General features: G+C 45.6%; 1 protein-coding gene across 2 annotated transcripts; it reads left to right on the top strand.

The window, feature by feature from the left end:
- Positions 1-15,021: 15,021 nt before the first annotated feature.
- Positions 15,022-18,695, top strand: LOC138681626 (uncharacterized). Of its 2 annotated transcripts, none has more exons than XM_069769289.1 (3): positions 15,022-15,635; positions 16,616-17,064; positions 17,546-18,695. In XM_069769289.1, exons 1-3 carry the CDS (start codon positions 15,524-15,526, stop codon positions 18,296-18,298), a joined length of 1,314 nt encoding a protein of 437 aa, XP_069625390.1. In that variant the 5' UTR covers positions 15,022-15,523; the 3' UTR covers positions 18,299-18,695. The 2 variants fall into 2 exon arrangements, with proteins under 2 accessions (XP_069625390.1, XP_069625391.1); XM_069769290.1 differs by having other exon boundaries at positions 15,022-16,346.
- Positions 18,696-19,028: the final 333 nt, after the last annotated feature.

Genomic DNA, 19,028 nt, shown 5'->3' with positions numbered 1-19,028 from the left:
CTATTTCAGCAAACACCTATGATTATATGCAAGTTATTGTAAGTGTATCTGTTAGAAATCGTATCATTAGAAATGCCCCTCCAGCTTATAAACATGTCATGATGACACTAATGGTAAATCAGACTGGGAAAACAATTGCCAGTACATTGGAGACAATTCGACAGTTAAGGGATCTGGGAGATTGGGGTCCCAAGCAAAAGGGTAATTTTCCCGCTGAAGAGCAGAATGATGTCAAAAGTAATTACAATCCTAGGACCCGTATTACCCGAAAATACATTTTTAGGGCCTTAATAAAGGATGGCGTCCACAGGGATAGAATAGATGGGATTGGTACTGACGCAATGTGGAAATTGTATCAAAAGAGAGGAATTAATAGAAAGTCAGCTGTGTCACATAATGAAATGGTTACAGTGAAAGATTCTGAATCTCCACAGCAAGGGCCAGACTGGACATGGGGAGAGAGAGGGCCAGCTCCCTTTTCGTCTCCGTCAAAGTCCATAGCACCGGGGATTGAGGATCTTTATGCTGAAGTCAAATCCTTGATACAGGAATTTAAAGCCCAACTGAGGGGGCTGTCATTATCTCCTACCAAGATGCCTTCATCTAAAATGGAGGATCAATAAGGAGGGGAAATTAGAGTGATTAACTAGCTGACCACACCCCACAAATGGATAGACGCCCTCATGTAGATTTAGTGATTAACTGTAAAAATAAAAACAGCCAACATGTTAAAGCTTTGGTAGATACAAGGGTGGAGGCCAGTTTGATTTATGTAAATCCACAACAGTTCAGTGGGCGCAAGGTTACAACTTCAGAATTTATTAGAGACCCGTGTGCTTGTGCCTACTACTACTGAATGGAACAATCCTGTAGTGTAGGGAAAGTTGTGGCAAGATTTCTGGGTAATTGTACAAAGAATTAAAGTGACTGTTTAATGTTGATGATTATTGTGCTTCAGATACACTGGAAAGACTTTTCAACTCAGTAGCAGATGAACATTCCAAAATATCAGTCGCTGAATCCAGTTCAAAGACTGACACCACTGAGGGACTGCTCGGATTGACTCAGTGGGCACACCAGAAACATGGACACCTGGGAGAAAAAGCTACTTACCAATGGGCACAGACCATAGGGGTGCCCATCAGGTTAGATTTGCTAAAGTTGTTCTGTCTCCGCCATCTAATATTGTTACCCTGATTATCTCTTTGCATAATTGCAGGTTTCTCAGTATGGATATTCATACCTTTATTTGTTTGTGATGCTTTGGCTCCCTCTAGCGGTCAGAGTTATGTTGGCAGTTCAATCTTGTTTTTGTATTAACCATGTCTGATTCTCCTCCTCCTTTGCAATGCATTATGGTAGCTCAGCCTCCATTTCCCTCCATTTTTCCTTTCACTTTCTTCGGTTTGCCTTCAAGGAAAGACGCTTCACTTCATCCCCCTTGCGATTGCATTGCCGGTATGTCTTTATGCTTCCTATAGATATTTCTGCTCTATATTAGCTTAGTTTAACCAGTTGTACTCCTAGTTTAGTCACTAGCTTTCTAAATGTTATGCATAATGTATATCATGTGTATTATGTATCTGTTATATGCCATGCACTGATTCTATGTATATCATTGTTCACAGTTTCACCGCATCAATATACCACTACATTTAATAAAACACAGACTCAACCACAGTCTCCTTATTGGACCCCGGTATAGCGGTTTAGCTGACTGTATAGCTACGTATGAGCCTGCCTCAGCTAGTGAGGACAGAACAGTGAAACGGCAGCCATCCAACTAGTGGGATTCAAGTCACGGGCTACTCAGGGACTAAATACAGCTACAGCAATCTCTGCACAGCCAAGCACTTTCCCAAGACACCATGTCTCACAAATCGCATAGGACAAGATCTGTTACTTCCGTCTCCTCAAAGACAACATCCATCAGCAGCGCTGTTGCCATTGCCCGCGCAAATGCTGAAGCCGCCAAAATACGAGCGAGCTTTGCTGACCAAGAGATGCAACTTAAATTAGAAAAAGCACGCCTAGATGACGAAGAGAGAAGGTCGCGCTTAGAGAGAGCCAATCAAGAGAGAAGGTTGCAGTTAGAAAAAGCACGCATAGATCATGAGAGAGCCGATCAAGAGAGAAGGTCGCAGTTAGAGAAGGCACGTGTGGATGCCGCCTTAGAAAGCCTAGCAGCAAAAAGGGAAGCTGCCGCAGCCCTCGCCGAAGCAGAATCGCTAGAAGCCGCGCAAAATCCCAAGCTGCATAGCCAAAGCAGTACGTCGAGTCTGGAGTTTCCACTGCAAGACTCACCACAACGCACATCTCAGTATGTTAATGACCTTCCTGATCCAAACTATAACCCTGAACCAGTACCAAAACCAGAATACGACACCTCCAGCGAAGTGAGCGAGAGTCGTCGCGAGGCTCAGGACAGAAACAAACTCGAAAATGTGAGGCAAAACAACTCTGCTAATGACTACCTTGCCCCTCATCAGGTAACCAACGTGGATCACCCTGCTGACACACCGTACATCAGGCCGAAGCAATATGACACCGGCTGGCGCCACCCTGAGGACACTAACAGGTACGAACGCACCTCACATCACTATCAGGGCGACCCATCACCAGTATACTCTGCTGACAACCGGTTCACGACAGAATTTGCCAAGTTCTTCACACGACGTGAACTGGTTGCCAAGGGACTCATGAAATTCACTGACCGAGCTGAAGGTTACAGAGCTTGGAAAGCTTCCTTCCAAAATGCCATTAGAGACTTGGGGCTACAACACAGGGAAGAGATAGACCTGTTAGTCAAATACCTGGGAGAAGAGTCAGTCAAACACGCAGTAAGAATCAGAGACATTAATATAAACCGCCCTGAGACTGGCCTCAAAGAGATCTGGAAAAGGCTGGATGAGTGTTACGGCTCAGCAGAAGTAATAGAAAGAGCCTTGTTCAAAAGAATCGATGACTTTCCTAAAATATCTAACAAAGGTCTCCAGAAACTTAGAGAGCTAAGCGACCTGCTAAAGGAAGTCCAAGTTGCCAAATATGAGGACGACCTACAGGGACTTGCATTTCTCGACACAGCCAGAGGTGTTAACCCTATAGTCCAGAAGTTGCCCTACAATCTACAGGAGAGGTGGCTCACACATGGTTCCACGTACAAATACAAACACAGCGTTCCATTCCCTCCCTTCTCCGTTTTTGTAGACTTCATACACCAACAAGCGAGAATTAGAAACGATCCCAGCTTTGACTTTAGCCTTTAACAAATACCTGTGTGAATTGGTGTGAGTTGCTGAATTGGGGGTAGCTATATTCATAAGGGTTAACTTAGGGTGGGGGCTCATAGTTCAACCCTTCATGACCCAGCCTATTTTGACCTTAAAGACCTTGCCGTTTTTTGCAATTCTGACCAGTGTCCCTTTATGAGGTAATAACTCAGGAACGCTTCAATGGATCCTAGCGGTTCTGAGATTGTTTTTTCGTGACATATTGGGCTTCATGTTAGTGGTAAATTTAGGTCAATAAATTCTGTGTTTAATTGTGATAAAAACGGAAATTTGGCGAAAATTTTGAAAATTTCGCAATTTTCACATTTTGAAATTTTATTCTGTTAAACCAGAGAGTTATGTGACACAAAATAGTTAATAAATAACATTTCCCACACGTCTACTTTACATCAGCCCAATTTTGGAAACAAAATTTTTTTTTGCTAGGAAGTTATAAGGGTTACAATTTGACCAGCGATTTTTCATTTTTACAACGAAATTTACAAAACCATTTTTTTTAGGGACCACCTCACATTTGAAGTCAGTTTGAGGGGTCTATATGGCTGAAAATACCCAAAAGTGACACCATTCTAAAAACTGCACCCCTCAAGGTGCACAAAACCACATTCAAGAAGTTTATTAACCCTTCAGGTGCTTCACAGCAGCAGAAGCAACATGGAAGGAAAAAATTAACATTTAACTTTTTAGTCACAAAAATGATTTTTCAGCAACAATTTTTTTATTTTCCCAATGGTAAAAGGAGAAACTGAACAACGAAAGTTGTTGTCCAATTTGCCCTGAGTACGCTGATACCTCATATGTGGGGGTAAACCACTGTTTGGGCGCACGGCAGGGCTTGGAAGGGAAGGAGCGCCATTTGACTTTTTGAATGAAAAATTGGCTGTACTCTTTAGCGGACACCATGTCACGTTTGGAGAGCCCCCGTGTGCCTAAAAATTGGAGCTCCCCCACAAGTGACCCCATTTTGGAAACTAGACGCCCAAAGGAACTTATCTAGATGCATAGTGAGCCCTTTAAACCCCCAGGTGCTTCACAAATTGATCTGTAAAAATGAAAAAGTACTTTTTTTTCACAAAAAAATTATTTTCGCCTCAATTTTTTCATTTTCAGATGGACAACAGGATAAAATGGATCCTAAAATTTGTTGGGAAATTTCTCCTGAGTACACCTATACCTCACATGTGGGGGTAAACCACTGTTTGGGCACATGGTAAGGCTCGGAGGGGAAGGAGCGCCATTTGACTTTTTGAATGAAAAATTATCTCCATCGTTAGCGGACACCATGTCGCGTTTGGAGAGACCCTGTGTGCCTAAACATTGGAGCTCCCCCACAAGTGACCCCATTTTGGAAACTGGACCCCCCAAGGAACTTATCTAGATGCCTAGTGAGCACTTTAAACCCTCAGGTGCTTCACAAATTGATCTGTAAAAATGAAAAAGTACTTTTTTTTCACAAAAAATTTCTTTTCGCCTCAATTTTTTTATTTTCACATGGGCAATAGGATAAAATGGATCCTAAAATTTGTTGAGCCATTTCTCCCGAGTACGCCGATACCTCATATGTGGGGGTAAACCACTGTTTGGGCACACGGCAGGGCTCGGAAGGGAAGGCGCGCCTTTTGACTTTTTGAATGGAAAATTAGCTCCAATTGTTAGCGGACACCATGTCGCATTTGGAGAGCCCCTGTGTGCCTATGCATTGAAGCTCCCCCACAAGTGACCCCATTTTGGAAACTAGACCCCCCAAGGAACTTATCTAGATGCACACTGAGCACTTTGAACCCCCAGGTGCTTCACAGAAGTTTATAATGCAGAGCCATGAAAATAAAAAATAATTTTTCTTTTCTCAAAAATGATTTTTTAGCCTGGAATTTCCTATTTTGCCAATGGTAATAGGAGAAATTGGACCACAAATGATGTTGTCCAGTTTGTCCTGAGTACGCAGATACCCCATATGTGGGGGTAAACCACTGTTTGGGCGCACGGCAGGGCTCAGAAGGGAAGGCACGCCATTTGGCTTTTTAAATGGAAATTTAGCTCCAATCATTAGCGGACACCATGTCGCGTTTGGAGAGCCCCTATGTGCCTAAACATTGGAGATCCCCCACAAATGACCCCATTTTGGATACTAGACCCCCAAAGGAACTAATCTAGATGTGTGGTGAGCACTTTGAACCCTCAAGTGCTTCACAGAAGTTTATAACGCAGAGCCATGAAAATAAAATAAAAAATTTCTTTTCTCAAAAATGATTTTTTAGCCCGCAATTTTTTATTTTCCCAAGGGTAACAGGAGAAATTTGACCCCAAAAGTTGTTGTCCAGTTTCTCCTGAGTACGCTGATACCCCATATGTGGGGGTAAACCACTGTTTAGGCACATGCTGGGGCTCGGAAGTGAAGTAGTGACGTTTTGAAATGCAGACTTTGATGGAATGCTCTGCGGGCGTCACGTTGCATTTGCAGAGCCCCTGATGTGGCTAAACAGTAGAAACCCCCCACAAGTGACCCCATTTTGGAAACTAGACCCCGAAAGGAACTTATCTAGATGTGTGGTGAGCACTTTGAACCCCCAAGTGCTTCACAGAAGTTCATAACACAGAGCAGTGAAAATAATAAATACGTTTTCTTTCCTCAAAAATAATTTTTTAGCCCAGAATTTTTTAATTTTCCCAAGGGTAACAGGAGAAATTTTACCCCAATATTTGTTGTCCAGTTTCTCCTGAGTACGGTGATACCCCACATGTGGGGGTAAACTACTATTTGGGCACTTGCCGGGGCTCGGAAGTGAAGTAGTGACGTTTTGAAATACAGACTTTGATGGAATGCTCTACGGGCGTCACGTTGCGTTTGCAGAGCCCCTGATGTGACTAAACAGTAGAAACCCCCCACAAGTCACCCCATTTCGGAAACTAGACCCCGAAATGAAATTATCTAGATATGTGGTGAGCACTTTCAACCCCCAAGTGCTTCACAGAAGTTCATAACACAGAGCCGTGAAAATAATAAATACGTTTTCTCTCCTCAAAAATAATTTTTTAGCCCAGAATTTTTTATTTTCCCAAGGGTTACAGGAGAAATTGGACCACAAAAGTTGTTGTCCAGTTTCTCCTGAGTACGCCGATACCCCTTGTGTGGGGGTAAACCACTGTTTGGGCACACGTCGGGGCTCAGAAGGGAAGTAGTGACTTTTGAAATGCAGACTTTGATGGAATGGTCTGCGGGCGTCACGTTGCGTTTGCAGAGCCCCTGGTGTGCCTAAACAGTAGAAACCCCCCACAAGTGACCCCATTTTGGAAACTAGACCCCCAAAGGAACTTATCTGGATATGTGGTGAGCACTTTCAACCCCCAAGTGCTTTACAGAAGCTTACAACGCAGAGCCGTGAAAATAATAAATACGTTTTCTTTCCTCAAAAATAATTTTTTAGCCCAGAATTTTTTATTTTCCCAAGGGTTACAGGAGAAATTGGAGCCCAAAAGTTGTTGTCCAGTTTCTCCTGAGTACGCCGATACCCCATGTGTGGGGGTAAACCACTGTTTGGGCGCACGTCGGGGCTCAGAAGGGAAGTAGTGACTTTAGAAATGCAGACTTTGATGGAATTGTCTGCGGACGTCACGTTGCGTTTGCAGAGCCCCTGGTGTGCCTAAACAGTAGAAACCCCCCACAAGTGACCCCATTTTGGAAACTAGACCCCCCAAGGAACTTATCTAGATATGTGCTGAGCACTTTGAACCCCCAAGTGCTTCACAGACGTTTACAACGCAGAGCCGTGAAAATAAAAAATCATTTTTCTTTCCTCAAAAATTATGTTTTAGCAAGCAATTTTTTATTTTCTCAAGGGTAACAGGAGAAATTGGACCCCAGTAATTGTTGCGCAGTTTGTCCTGAGTATGCTGGTACCCCATATGTGGGGGTAAACCACTGTTTGGGCACACGTCGGGGCTCGGAAGTGAGGGAGCACCATTTGACTTTTTGAATACAAGATTGGCTGGAATCAATGGTGGCGCCATGTTGCGTTTGGAGACCCCCTGATGTGCCTAAACAGTGGAAACCCCTCAATTCTAACTCCAACACACCCCTAAACCTTATTCCAACTGTAGCCGTAACCCTAATCACAACCCTAACCCCAACACACCCCTAACCACAACCCTAATTCCAACCCAACCCTAAGGCTATGTGCCAACGTTGCGGATTCGTATGAGATTTTTCAGCACCATTTTTGAAAAATGCGCGGGTAAAAGGCACTGCGTTTTACCTGCGGATTTACAGCGGATTTCCAGTGTTTTTTGTGCGGATTTCACCTGTGGATTCCTATTGAGGAACAGGTGTAAAACGCTGCGGAATCCGCACAAAGAATTGACATGCTGCGGAAAATACAACACAGCGTTTCCGCGCGGTATTTTCCGCACCATGGGCACAGCGGATTTGGTTTTCCATATGTTTACATGGTACTGTAAACCTGATGGAACACTGCTGCGAATCCGCAGCGGCCAATCCGCTGTGAATCCTCAGCCACCGTGTGCACATAGCCTAATTCTAAAGGTATGTGCACACGCTGCGGAAGTTTCCCATGAGTTTACAGTTCAATGTAAACCTATGGGAAACAAAAATCGCTGTACACATGCTGCAGAAAAACAGCACGGAAACGCAGCGGTTTACATTCTGCAGCATGTCACTTCTTTCTGCGGATTCCGCAGCGGTTTTACAACTGCTCCAATAGAAAATCGCAGTTGTAAAACCGCAGTGAAATGCGCAGAAAAACCGCGGTAAATCCACAGCGGTTTAGCACTGCGGATTTATCAAATCCTCTGCGGAAAAATCCGCAGAGGACCAGAATACGTGTGCATATCCCGAACCCTAACCCTACCCCTAACCCTACCCCTAACCCTACCCCTAACCCTACCCCTAACCCTACCCCTAACCCTACCCCTAGTTCTAACTCCAACCTTAGTGAAAAAAAAAAATTCTTTATTTTTTTTATTGTCCCTACCTATGGGGGTGACAAAGGGGGGGGGGGTCATTTACTATTCTTTTTATTTGGATCACTGAGATGGGTTATATCTCAGTGATCAAAATTCACTCTGGAACGAATCTGCCGGCCGGCAGATTCGGCGGGCGCACTGGACATGCGCCCGCCATTTTGGAAGATGGCGGCGCCCAGGAAAGAAGACGGACACCGGCAGGCTCGGTAAGTATAAGGGGGGGGGGAGATCAGGGCACGGGGGGGCGTCGGAGCACGGGGGGGGCGTCGGAGCACGGGGGGGGGAGACGTCGGAGCACGAGGTGGGGGGCGTCGGAGCACGGATGAGGATCGGTGTGAGTGCGGGTGGATTGGAGCACGGGGTGGGGGATCGCTGTGCAGGGGGGGTGATCGGAGCACGGGGGGGGGATCGCTGTGCGGGGGGGTGATCGGAGTGCGGGGAAGGTTGACTGGAGCACGGCGGGAGCGGACAGGAGGACGGGGGAGCGGAGCACAGGACGGAGGGGAGCGCTGCACAGATCGGGGGGCTGGGGAGCGATCGGTGGGGTGGGGTGGGGGCACATTAGTATTTTCAGCCATGGCCGATGATATTGCAGCATCGGCCATGGCTGGATTGTAATATTTCACCAGTTTTTTAGGTGAAATATTACAAATCGCTCTGATTGGCAGTTTCACTTTCAACAGCCAATCAGAGCGATCGTAGCCACGGGGGGGGGTGAAGCCACCCCCCCTGGGCTAAACTACCACTCCCCCTGTCCCTGCAGATCGGGTGAAATTGGAGTTAACCCTTTCACCCGGCCTGCAGGGACACGATCTTTCTGTGACACAGCATATGCGTCACAGGTCGGATTGGCACCGACTTTCATGACGCATACGCTGTGTCACAGGTCGGGAAGGGGTTAAGGGTTTATAAGGGGCAGCTGTTTGGGGCTCAAGTCCTTTTTGGAAGTGCATTTGAACAGCAAGGTTGATTGCTGTTGAGGGGAACTAGAAAAAAAAAATCTATAAATCTTCAGCATAGAGAGTGTGAGCGAGCTGAGTGTGGCCTGAGTGTAAGTGTGGACGGCAGTAAGTGTGACTTGTGATTCAGTGACTTTGGATTCAGGGAGTTTCCAAGGGAGGAATTACTGAATTGCTGTCTGATTTTTATTAATACTTTGTATTTATTTTATTTATTTTTTTTATTGAACTGTTCTGTCTGGTGCAATCCCCATTAGGAAATGTGCTCCACTCTTGTTAATGCCATCCAGTGCACATCTTGCCACATGTATGCAGTCCTTGAGCAGCCGATCGAGGGTGCATACTGCTGTGCGAGATGTGTGCACGTTGTGCATTTGGAAACCCAGATTCTGACTCTAAATGTGCAGCTGGCAACACTGAGATCCATAGACAATATGGAGAGGAGTCTTCTGCTCACGGAGCAGACGCTCAATGGGATAAATGAGCCGGGGGATGGTAGGACGGAGCTGCAGGGCAATGAAGTAGCAAGCTGGGTGACAGGAAGCGGGGTAGAGGGAAGAGTGCCAGGGAGGCTAGTCCTGATCTGGAACACCCCAATAAGTTTGCTAAGTTGGCAGATGAGGGGGGTGCCAGTACAGGGGTAGCACTGCTGCAGCCAGGCATGTCCTCTGAAAGCCGGTGGAGTGACTGCTCCAGTAAGGAGGGAAATAGGAGAGCAGGGCAGGCCAGACAGGTGCTGGTAGTGGGCGACTCAATTATTAGGGGAACAGATAGGGCAATCTGTCACAAAGACAGGGATCGTCGAACGGTGTGCTGCCTACCTGGCGCTCGAGTCCGACACATCGCTGATCGGGTGGACAGATTATTGGGAGGGGCTGGTGAGGACCCAGCGGTCATGGTGCACATTGGCACTAATGACAAAGTTAGAGGTAGGTGGAAGGTCCTTAACGATGATTTCAGAGAATTAGGCTGCAAGCTGAAAGCAAGGACCTCCAACGTGGTATTTTCCGAAATACTGCCGGTACCACGTGCCACGCCAGAGAGGCAACGGGAGATTAGGGAGGTTAATAAGTGGTTCAAGAATTGGTGTAGGAAGGAGGGGTTTGGGTTCCTGCAGAACTGGGCCGACTTCTCAGTTGGCTACAGGCTCTACGCTAGGGACGGGCTGCACCTCAATGGGGAAGGTGCAGCTGTGCTGGGGGAGAGAATGGCTAGAAGGTTGGAGGATTGTTTAAACTAGGAATTGGGGGGGAGGGTATTCATTTTATAGGAGGGGAAGATAGTGCAGACAGAGACCTGGGCACAAATAAGGAAGTTGGGGGTGGCGGTGGCATGGGGGGTGGGGTCAGAACAGTTAATAATTTAAGAAATAGAAGTACAGAGAGGAACATAAAGTGCATGTATACTAATGCCAGAAGCCTCGCCAACAAAATGGACGAATTAGAACTAATGTTGTTGGAGCATAATTATGACATGGTGGGGATATCTGAAACATGGCTGGATGAGAGCCATGATTGGGCTGTTAACTTGCAGGGCTATAGCCTGTTCAGAAATGACCGTACAGATAAGCGAGGGAGTGGGGTGTGTCTATATGTAAAATCGTCCTTAAAACCCATCCTGCGCGATAATATAGGTGAATTTAATGAAAATGTAGAATCCCTGTGGGTGGAGATAAGGGGAGGGGGAAAAAATAATAAATTACTGATAGGGGTTTGTTATAAATCTCCAAAAATAATGGAAGCAATGGAGAATATCCTCGTAAAGCAAATAGATGAAGCTGCGACTCAAGGAGAAGTCATTATTATGGGGGACTTCAACTACCCTGAAATAGATTGGGGAACAGAAACCTGCAGTTCCAGCAAAGGTAATCGGTTTTTGACAATTGTGAGAGACAATTACCTTTCACAACTGGTTCAGGACCCAACAAGAAGGGGGGCACTGCTAGACCTAATATTAACCAACAGGCCAGACCGCATATCAAATATAATGGTTGTGGGTCACTTGGGAAATAGCGATCACAAAATAATAAGTTTTCATGTATCCTTTAAAAAGATGTGTAGTAGAGGGGTTACAAGGACACTAAACTTCAGGAGGGCAAATTTCCAACGGATGAGAGAGGATCTTGGTGCAATTAACTGGGACGATATCCTGAGACACAAAAATACACAAAGAAAATGGGAGATGTTTATTAGCATCCTGGATAGGACCTGTGCACAGTATATACCATATGGGAATAAACATACTAGAAATAGGAGGAAACCAATATGGCTAAATAGAGCTGTAAGGGCCGCAATAAGTGACAAAAAGAAAGCATTTAGAGAATTAAAGGAAGTAGGTAGTGAGGAGGCATTAAATAAATACAGGAAATTAAATAAATTCTGTAAAAAGCAAATCAAGGCAGCAAAGATTGAGACAGAGAGACTCATTGCCAGAGAGAGTAAAAATAATCCTAAAATATTCTTTAACTACATAAATAGTAAGAAACTAAAAAATGATAGTGTTGGCCCCCTTAAAAATAGTCTGGGTGAAATGGTGGATGAGGATGAGGAAAAAGCCAATATGCTAAATGACTTTTTTTCATCAGTATTTACACAAGAAAATCCCATGGCAGACAAAATGTCTAGTGATAAAAATTCCCAATTAAATGTCACCTGCTTAACCCAGCAGGAAGTGCGGCGGCGTCTAAAAATCACTAAAATTGACAAATCTCCGGGCCCGGATGGGATACACCCTCGAGTACTGCAGGAATTAAGTACAGTCATTGATAGACCATTATTTTTAATCTTTAAAGACTCCATAATAACAGGGTCTGTGCCACTGGACTGGCGTATAGCAAATGTGGTGCCAATATTCAAAAAGGGAACAATAACTGAACTCGGAAATTATAGGCCAGTAAGCTTAACCTCTACTGTGGGTAAAATCCTGGAGGGCATTCTAAGGGACGCTATACTGGAGTATCTGAAGAGGAATAACCTCATGACCCAGTATCAGCACGGATTTACTAGGGACCGTTCATGTCAGACTAATCTGATCAGTTTCTATGAAGAGGTAAGTTCCGGATTGGACCAAGGGAACACAGTGGATGTAATGTTTAGGCTATATTCACACTTAGCGGTTTTTACCGCGGAACCGCCGCGATTTTGATGCTGCGGGTCCGCAGCAGTTTCCATAGCGTTTACAGTAACATGGAAACCGCAAACCGCTGTGCACATGCTGCGGGAAAAACCGCGCGGGAACGCAGCGGTTTACAACCCGCAGCATGTCACTTCTTTGTGCAGAATCGCTGCGATTCTGCACCCATAGGAATACATTGAACCGCTTACTTCCCGCATGGGGCTGTGCCCACGTTGCGGGAAGTAAGCGGATAATGTGCGGGTGGTACCCGGGGTGGAGGAGAGGAGACTCTCCTCCAGGCCCTGGGAACCATATTTGGGGTTAAAAAATAAAAAATCTGGTTATACTCACCCTCTGATGTCCGGAGCTCCTGGGCGCTGCACGCGGCTGTCCGGTCAGAGTTGCTGTGCGCCCAGGACCTGCGGTGACGTCGCGGTCACATGACCGTGACGTCACGAAGGGTCCTTCTCGCACAGCATCTCTGGAATCGGACCGCCGGGTGCAGCGCCGAGGGATCGGGACGTCAGAGGGTGAGTATAACCAATTTTTATTATTTTTAACATTACTATTGATGCTGCATATTGCTGCATATGCAGCATCAATAGTATAGGCGGAAACCCGCAGCGGAAAACGCGGAACAAACCGCGATAAATCTGCAGGGAGAACCGCAGTTGTTTTGCCCTGCAGATTTATCAAATCCGCTGCGGGAGAACCCGCAGGGACCCGACGCAAGGTGTGAACATAGCCATATGGACTTTTCAAAAGCTTTTGATACGGTGTCACACAAAAGGTTGATACATAAAATGAGAATAATGGGGATAGGGGAAAATATGTGCAAGTGGGTTGAGAGCTGGCTCAGGGATAGGAAACAAAGGGTGGTTATTAATGGGGCACACTCGGACTGGGTAGCGGTTAGCAGTGGGGTACCACAGGGGTCAGTATTGGGCCCTCTTCTTTTTAACATATTTATTAATGACCTTGTAGGAGGCATTCAGAGTAGAATTTCAATATTTGCAGATGACACTAAACTCTGCAGATGCAAGTAGAGGAGCTGCGGAGACACCATCACGTGTTTCTCAACGCAGGCAGTGAATAGCCAGGCCTTTCACCGGGAAGGAACAACCAAGGGAAGGGCAGCATCCAATAAAGGAAAACCACCTATGCCAAGCATGGTATCCATCCACAGACAGCTGTTTCGGGGTTTTTGCCCCTCATCAGTGTGGAGTAGGAAACTGGCTATCAGGAGCAGTGCCTAGTAGAAAGTCTATAAAGGCACGGATGATTGACCTCGTGGAGACCAAAACATCCAACACCGCGGAGACACCATCACGTGTTTCTCAACGCAGTGATCCAGAACACTGCCCCCAAATATGCAAATGCAAGTAGAGGAGCTGCGGAGACACCATCACGTGTTTCTCAACACAGGCAGAAAGGCCTGGCTATTCACTGCCTGCGTTGAGAAACACGTGATGGTGTCTCCGCAGCTCCTCTACTTGCATTTGCATATTTGGGGGCAGTGTTCTGGATCACTGCGTTGAGAAACACGTGATGGTGTCTCCGCGGTGTTGGATGTTTTGGTCTCCACGAGGTCAATCATCCGTGCCTTTATAGACTTTCTACTAGGCACTGCTCCTGATAGCCAGTTTCCTACTCCACACTGATGAGGGGCAAAAACCCCGAAACAGCTGTCTGTGGATGGATACCATGCTTGGCATAGGTGGTTTTCCTTTATTGGATGTTTTCCTTTATTGGATGCTGCCCTTCCCTTGGTTGTTCCTTCCCGGTGAAAGGCCTGGCTATTCACTGCCTGCGTTGAGAAACACGTGATGGTGTCTCCGCAGCTCCTCTACTTGCATTTGCATATTTGGGGGCAGTGTTCTGGATCACTGCGTTGAGAAACACGTGATGGTGTCTCCGCGGTGTTGGATGTTTTGGTCTCCACGAGGTCAATCATCCGTGCATTTATAGACTAAACTCTGCAGGGTAATCAATACAGAGGAGGACAATTTTATATTACAGGATGATTTATGTTAACTAGAAGCTTGGGCTGATAAATGGCAAATGAGCTTTAATGGGGATAAATGTAAGGTCATGCACTTGGGTAGAAGTAATAAGATGTATAATTATGTGCTTAATTCTAAAACTCTGGGCAAAACCGTCAATGAAAAAGACCTGGGTGTATGGGTGGATGACAAACTTATATTCAGTGGCCAGTGTCAGGCAGCTGCTACAAAGGCAAATAAAATAATGGGATGCATTAAAAGAGGCATAGATGCTCATGAGGAGAATATAATTTTACCTCTATACAAGTCACTAGTTCGACCACACTTAGAATACTGTGCACAGTTCTGGTCTCCGGTGTTTAAGAAAGACATAGCTGAACTGGAGCGGGTGCAGAGAAGAGCGACCAAGGTTATTAGAGGACTGGGGGGTCTGCAATACCAAGATAGGTTATTACACTTGGGGCTATTTAGTTTGGAAAAACGAAGACTAAGGGGTGATCTTATTTTAATGTATAAATATATGAGGGGACAGTACAAAGACCTTTCTGATGATCTTTTTAATCATAGACCTGAAACAGGGACAAGGGGGCATCCTCTGCGGTTGGAGGAAAAAAGGTTTAAGCATAATAACAGACGCGGATTCTTTACTGTAAGAGCAGTGAGACTATGGAACTCTCTGCCGTATGATGTTGTAATGAGTGATTCATTACTTAAATTTAAGAGGGGACTGGATACCTTTCTGGAAAAGTATAATGTTACAGGGTATATACACTAGATTCCTTGATAGGGCGTTGATCCAGGGAACTAGTCTGATTGCCGTATGTGGAGTCGGGAAGGAATTTTTTTCCCCAATGTGGAGCTTACTCTTTGCCACATGGGTTTTTTTTTGCCTTCCTCTGGATCAACATGTTAGGGCATGTTAGGTTAGGCTATGGGTTGAACTAGATGGACATATAGTCTTCCTTCAACCTTAATAACTATGTAACTATGTAACTATACCATATGCCACACCATCACCACCTGCAAATCCACGCAGAACATCTGTGGCAGTACACAAGACTTATGTTTCTTCTTCAGGCTCTAATTACAGGTCTGCTGGCTGCTCCCAATCAGAAACAAAGGTGCAGGACCCTGACAAGCAGTGCCCACTTCATCAGAAGCCTAATCCTCTCCTGAAATGCAAAGCCTTCAGAGGAAAATCTATGCCAGATCGCAGAAGCTTCCTGAAAGAAAACAGTATCTGCTACAAGTGCTGCTCGTCCACAGCTCATCTTGCCAAGGACTGCAAGGTCAGTGTAAAATGCACAGACCATAACACCGCTCTACACCCTGGCCCAGCTCCATGGAGTACACAAAACACGCCAGCTGACAGTGAGCATGGCGGGGAGGAAAGGAACACTGATACAGCTACGCCAGAGATCACTTCACAATGCACCGAGGTCTGCAAAGGGACAATAGACAGAAGGTCCTGTTCAAAAATATGCCTCGTCAAAGTATACCCGAAGGGCCATAGAGACCAAGCTGTAAGGGTACCGTCACACAGTACAATTTTGATCGCTACGACGGCACGATTCGTGACGTTCGAGCGATATAGTTACGATATCGCAGTGTGTGACACGCTCCTGCGATCAGGGACCCCGCTGTGAATCGTACGTCGTAGCACATCGTTTGAAACTTACTTTCGTCGTCTAGTGTCCCGCTGTTGTGGCATGATCGCATGGTGTAACAAAGGTGTGCACGATATTGTATACGATGTAAAGGGCGGAGGAGCTGGCTACGTAGGAGCGCTAAATCCTCCACCTCCCGTGTGCTGATTGGGCGGTACAATACTGTGCGCTCATTCGACAGACAAAGGACAATTGTTCCCAGCGGATAAAACCGGAGCTGTCGAGCGCTCTATTCATTTCTCTCTGTAGCACGTGCTGGAAACAGAACTCCTAAATTCGCTGGATTCCCTGGACTTTTATAACTACTATAACTACAGACTTTTACCGCAAAAGGTATGTATAACGCTACAGCGTAGCAGATGTTGCGCTTCAACGGGGATAAACGCTGGAGCGTGGTCGATTGTTCCTTTATGGAGAGTAGGGTAGGCCAGAGAACCTCAGGTACACAGCTGTAGCGTGGCCCAATTAATTAATCCTTTTACAGATCGAGATGGTTGACTGCCCCATTTAATGCCAGTAGTAACATATATAGTTATTAGATCAATGGTCAAAACATTGTTTTGTAAGCACGTGTATTTATTGTACGTTTGTTTTCTTTTTAGGAACTATGCTCACTTCCGATGAGAGTTCTGTTGTTGCTGCTGCCCTGGTGTTTGAGGCAGCACGTCTCCAAGAGGAGAGACGTCCTAAACGAAAACGTCGCATGTGGACCCGGAGCTGGCTGCGGAAAAGATCCACATTGTCACACATGGGTCTCATAAGAGAGTTACGTGACAATAACCCTCATGATTTCCGAAACTACCTTCGGATGTCAGAGGAATCCTTCAAGATAATACTGTCTGCTGTTACGCCACTCATACAAAGGCGTGATACGCCGATGCGTGCAGCCGTGCCCGTGGATGAAAGGTTGGCGGTGACACTGCGGTTCCTGGCAACAGGAAGGTCTTTTCAGGATTTGCAGTTTTCCGCAGCTGTTTCCAGACCTTTCCTGAGCTTTGTGATTCCGGAGACATGCGAGGCCATTGTGCACAGCTTAAGGCATTATATGGAGGTACTACTATATTTTTTTGGCTGCTGTGTTATGTCGATATATTATACTAGCTATTTAACCCGTTCTACGCCCTGGTTGCGCGCATTTCTATTGGTATATGTTCTACATCCTATCATGTGCTGCTCCCATCCTGCGCCCCCATTCTGACATGTGCTGCTGTGATCCTGCGCCTCCATTCTGACATGTGATGCAACCATTTTGCGGCTCCATTCTGATATGTGCTGCTCCAACCCTGCGCCACCCTTCTTTTATTTGCTGCTCCCAACGTTATTTTATTGATTATATAATTTCGATAAATTGTTTAGCACCCCCTCTCAGTCACCGAAGCCATCTGATAAAATGGCTACCTGCATACTCAGGGTTGTTGACTTTGTTATACTAATCCATACTGCGCCTCAATCACTCTAGGATGTCCACGAGAGTGTATGTGCACAACAATATATTTGACCTAATTTGTACATGTTTCCTTCTCATCTTGCAGTTTCCCAAGACGGCGGATGACTGGAAGAGGATTGCTTCCGATTTTGATCAGCTGTGGCAGTTTACAAACTGTGGTGGTGCATTAGATGGAAAGCATGTGCGCATCACGCAACCAGCCAACTCTGGATCCTTTTTTTTCAACTACAAAGGATATTTCAGTGTGATCCTCATGGCCCTTGTCAATGCGAACTATGAGTTCGTCGATGTGGATGTTGGCATGAATGGTCGAGTCTCCGACGGTGGAGTTTTTGAACACACTTCATTTGGGGAAAGCTTAAGGAACAATCAACTGCAGTTGCCACTAAATGAAGACACAAAAGCAAACCTCAATTTTGTTTTCATCGCAGACGAAGCTTTCCCTCTTCATCCACATTTTCTGAAGCCATTTGCACAGAGAACACTCACACCGGAGCGCAGAATCTTTAATTACCGGTTGTCAAGGGTTCGTCGTGTGGTTGAAAATGCCTTTGGGATTATGGCAAATCGGTTTAGAGTGTTCCACACAGCTATCAACTTGAAGCTGCCGTCTATAGACTTTGTGGTTTTGGCATGCTGTGTGCTCCATAATTTCCTGAGACGTCATGATACGAGCTCCTATTCTCCTCCTTCGTTTATTGATGCAGTGGACCCAAGAACCGGAGATATTGTGCCCGGGGAATGGCGTACACAACCTGATAATTTAACAGCTCTTCAAGCACTTGGATCTGGCAGACGATGCAAGGGACTGTCGCGAAAAATACTGTCAGTACTTTAATGGTTCTGGAGCTGTACCCTGGCAGGATCGCGCCGTATAAAAAAATATTTCTTTTTGCTTTGCTGTTTACTCAACAATATGTAGGTTATGCTTTCGTGTCCACAATTTAATATGGCGAGTAGGTCACTGTCTTTTGTGTAATAAAATTAAATTGTACTTATTACTCCCGTAATTCTTGGTTGTTCAGTTTAGATAAAGTGGTCAACTCATATGACGTCCTATGCCGTCAAGGTGTCCTGTGACTCGATAATCCCCATTGACGGGATAGTACGTTACAGCGATCGGTCTAGATTGCATTCCAAAGTCAAATGGCGACTTCCTTCCATTTCAAGCTCTGCCATGCATGCACCCAATCAATGGTTTACCCACACATAATCGTATTTTAAATCATATAAACCTCTCTAAATTACTTTAAATGAGATGCCTATAAAATGGTGCTGTTAGCCCTTATAGCTCGGTAAACATTAAAGAAAGAATGCGAAGATTTTTTGTTTTTTTGTAACAATTTCTTGGTATTTAACTATTTAACAACAAAATATTACATAACCAAAAAAAAAAATAAAAAATTATCTCCTTCCACGGCCCAACAGGTGTCGCAGCGTCACGCCCTGCTGCTCTACTTGAGCCTGGAGGAGCGCTGCTGTCTGCTGCAGGAGCGCTGCTGTCCGCTCCAGGCGCAATTGTCTCGCCATGAGCTCTCTCACGGTGGGCGGTTCTGTGGATAGAAGAG

This window comes from Ranitomeya imitator, chromosome 5 (genome assembly GCF_032444005.1).
Source record: "Ranitomeya imitator isolate aRanImi1 chromosome 5, aRanImi1.pri, whole genome shotgun sequence".
Lineage (NCBI taxonomy): Eukaryota > Metazoa > Chordata > Amphibia > Anura > Dendrobatidae > Ranitomeya > Ranitomeya imitator.
This window is presented reverse-complemented; position numbering and strand designations above follow the sequence as displayed.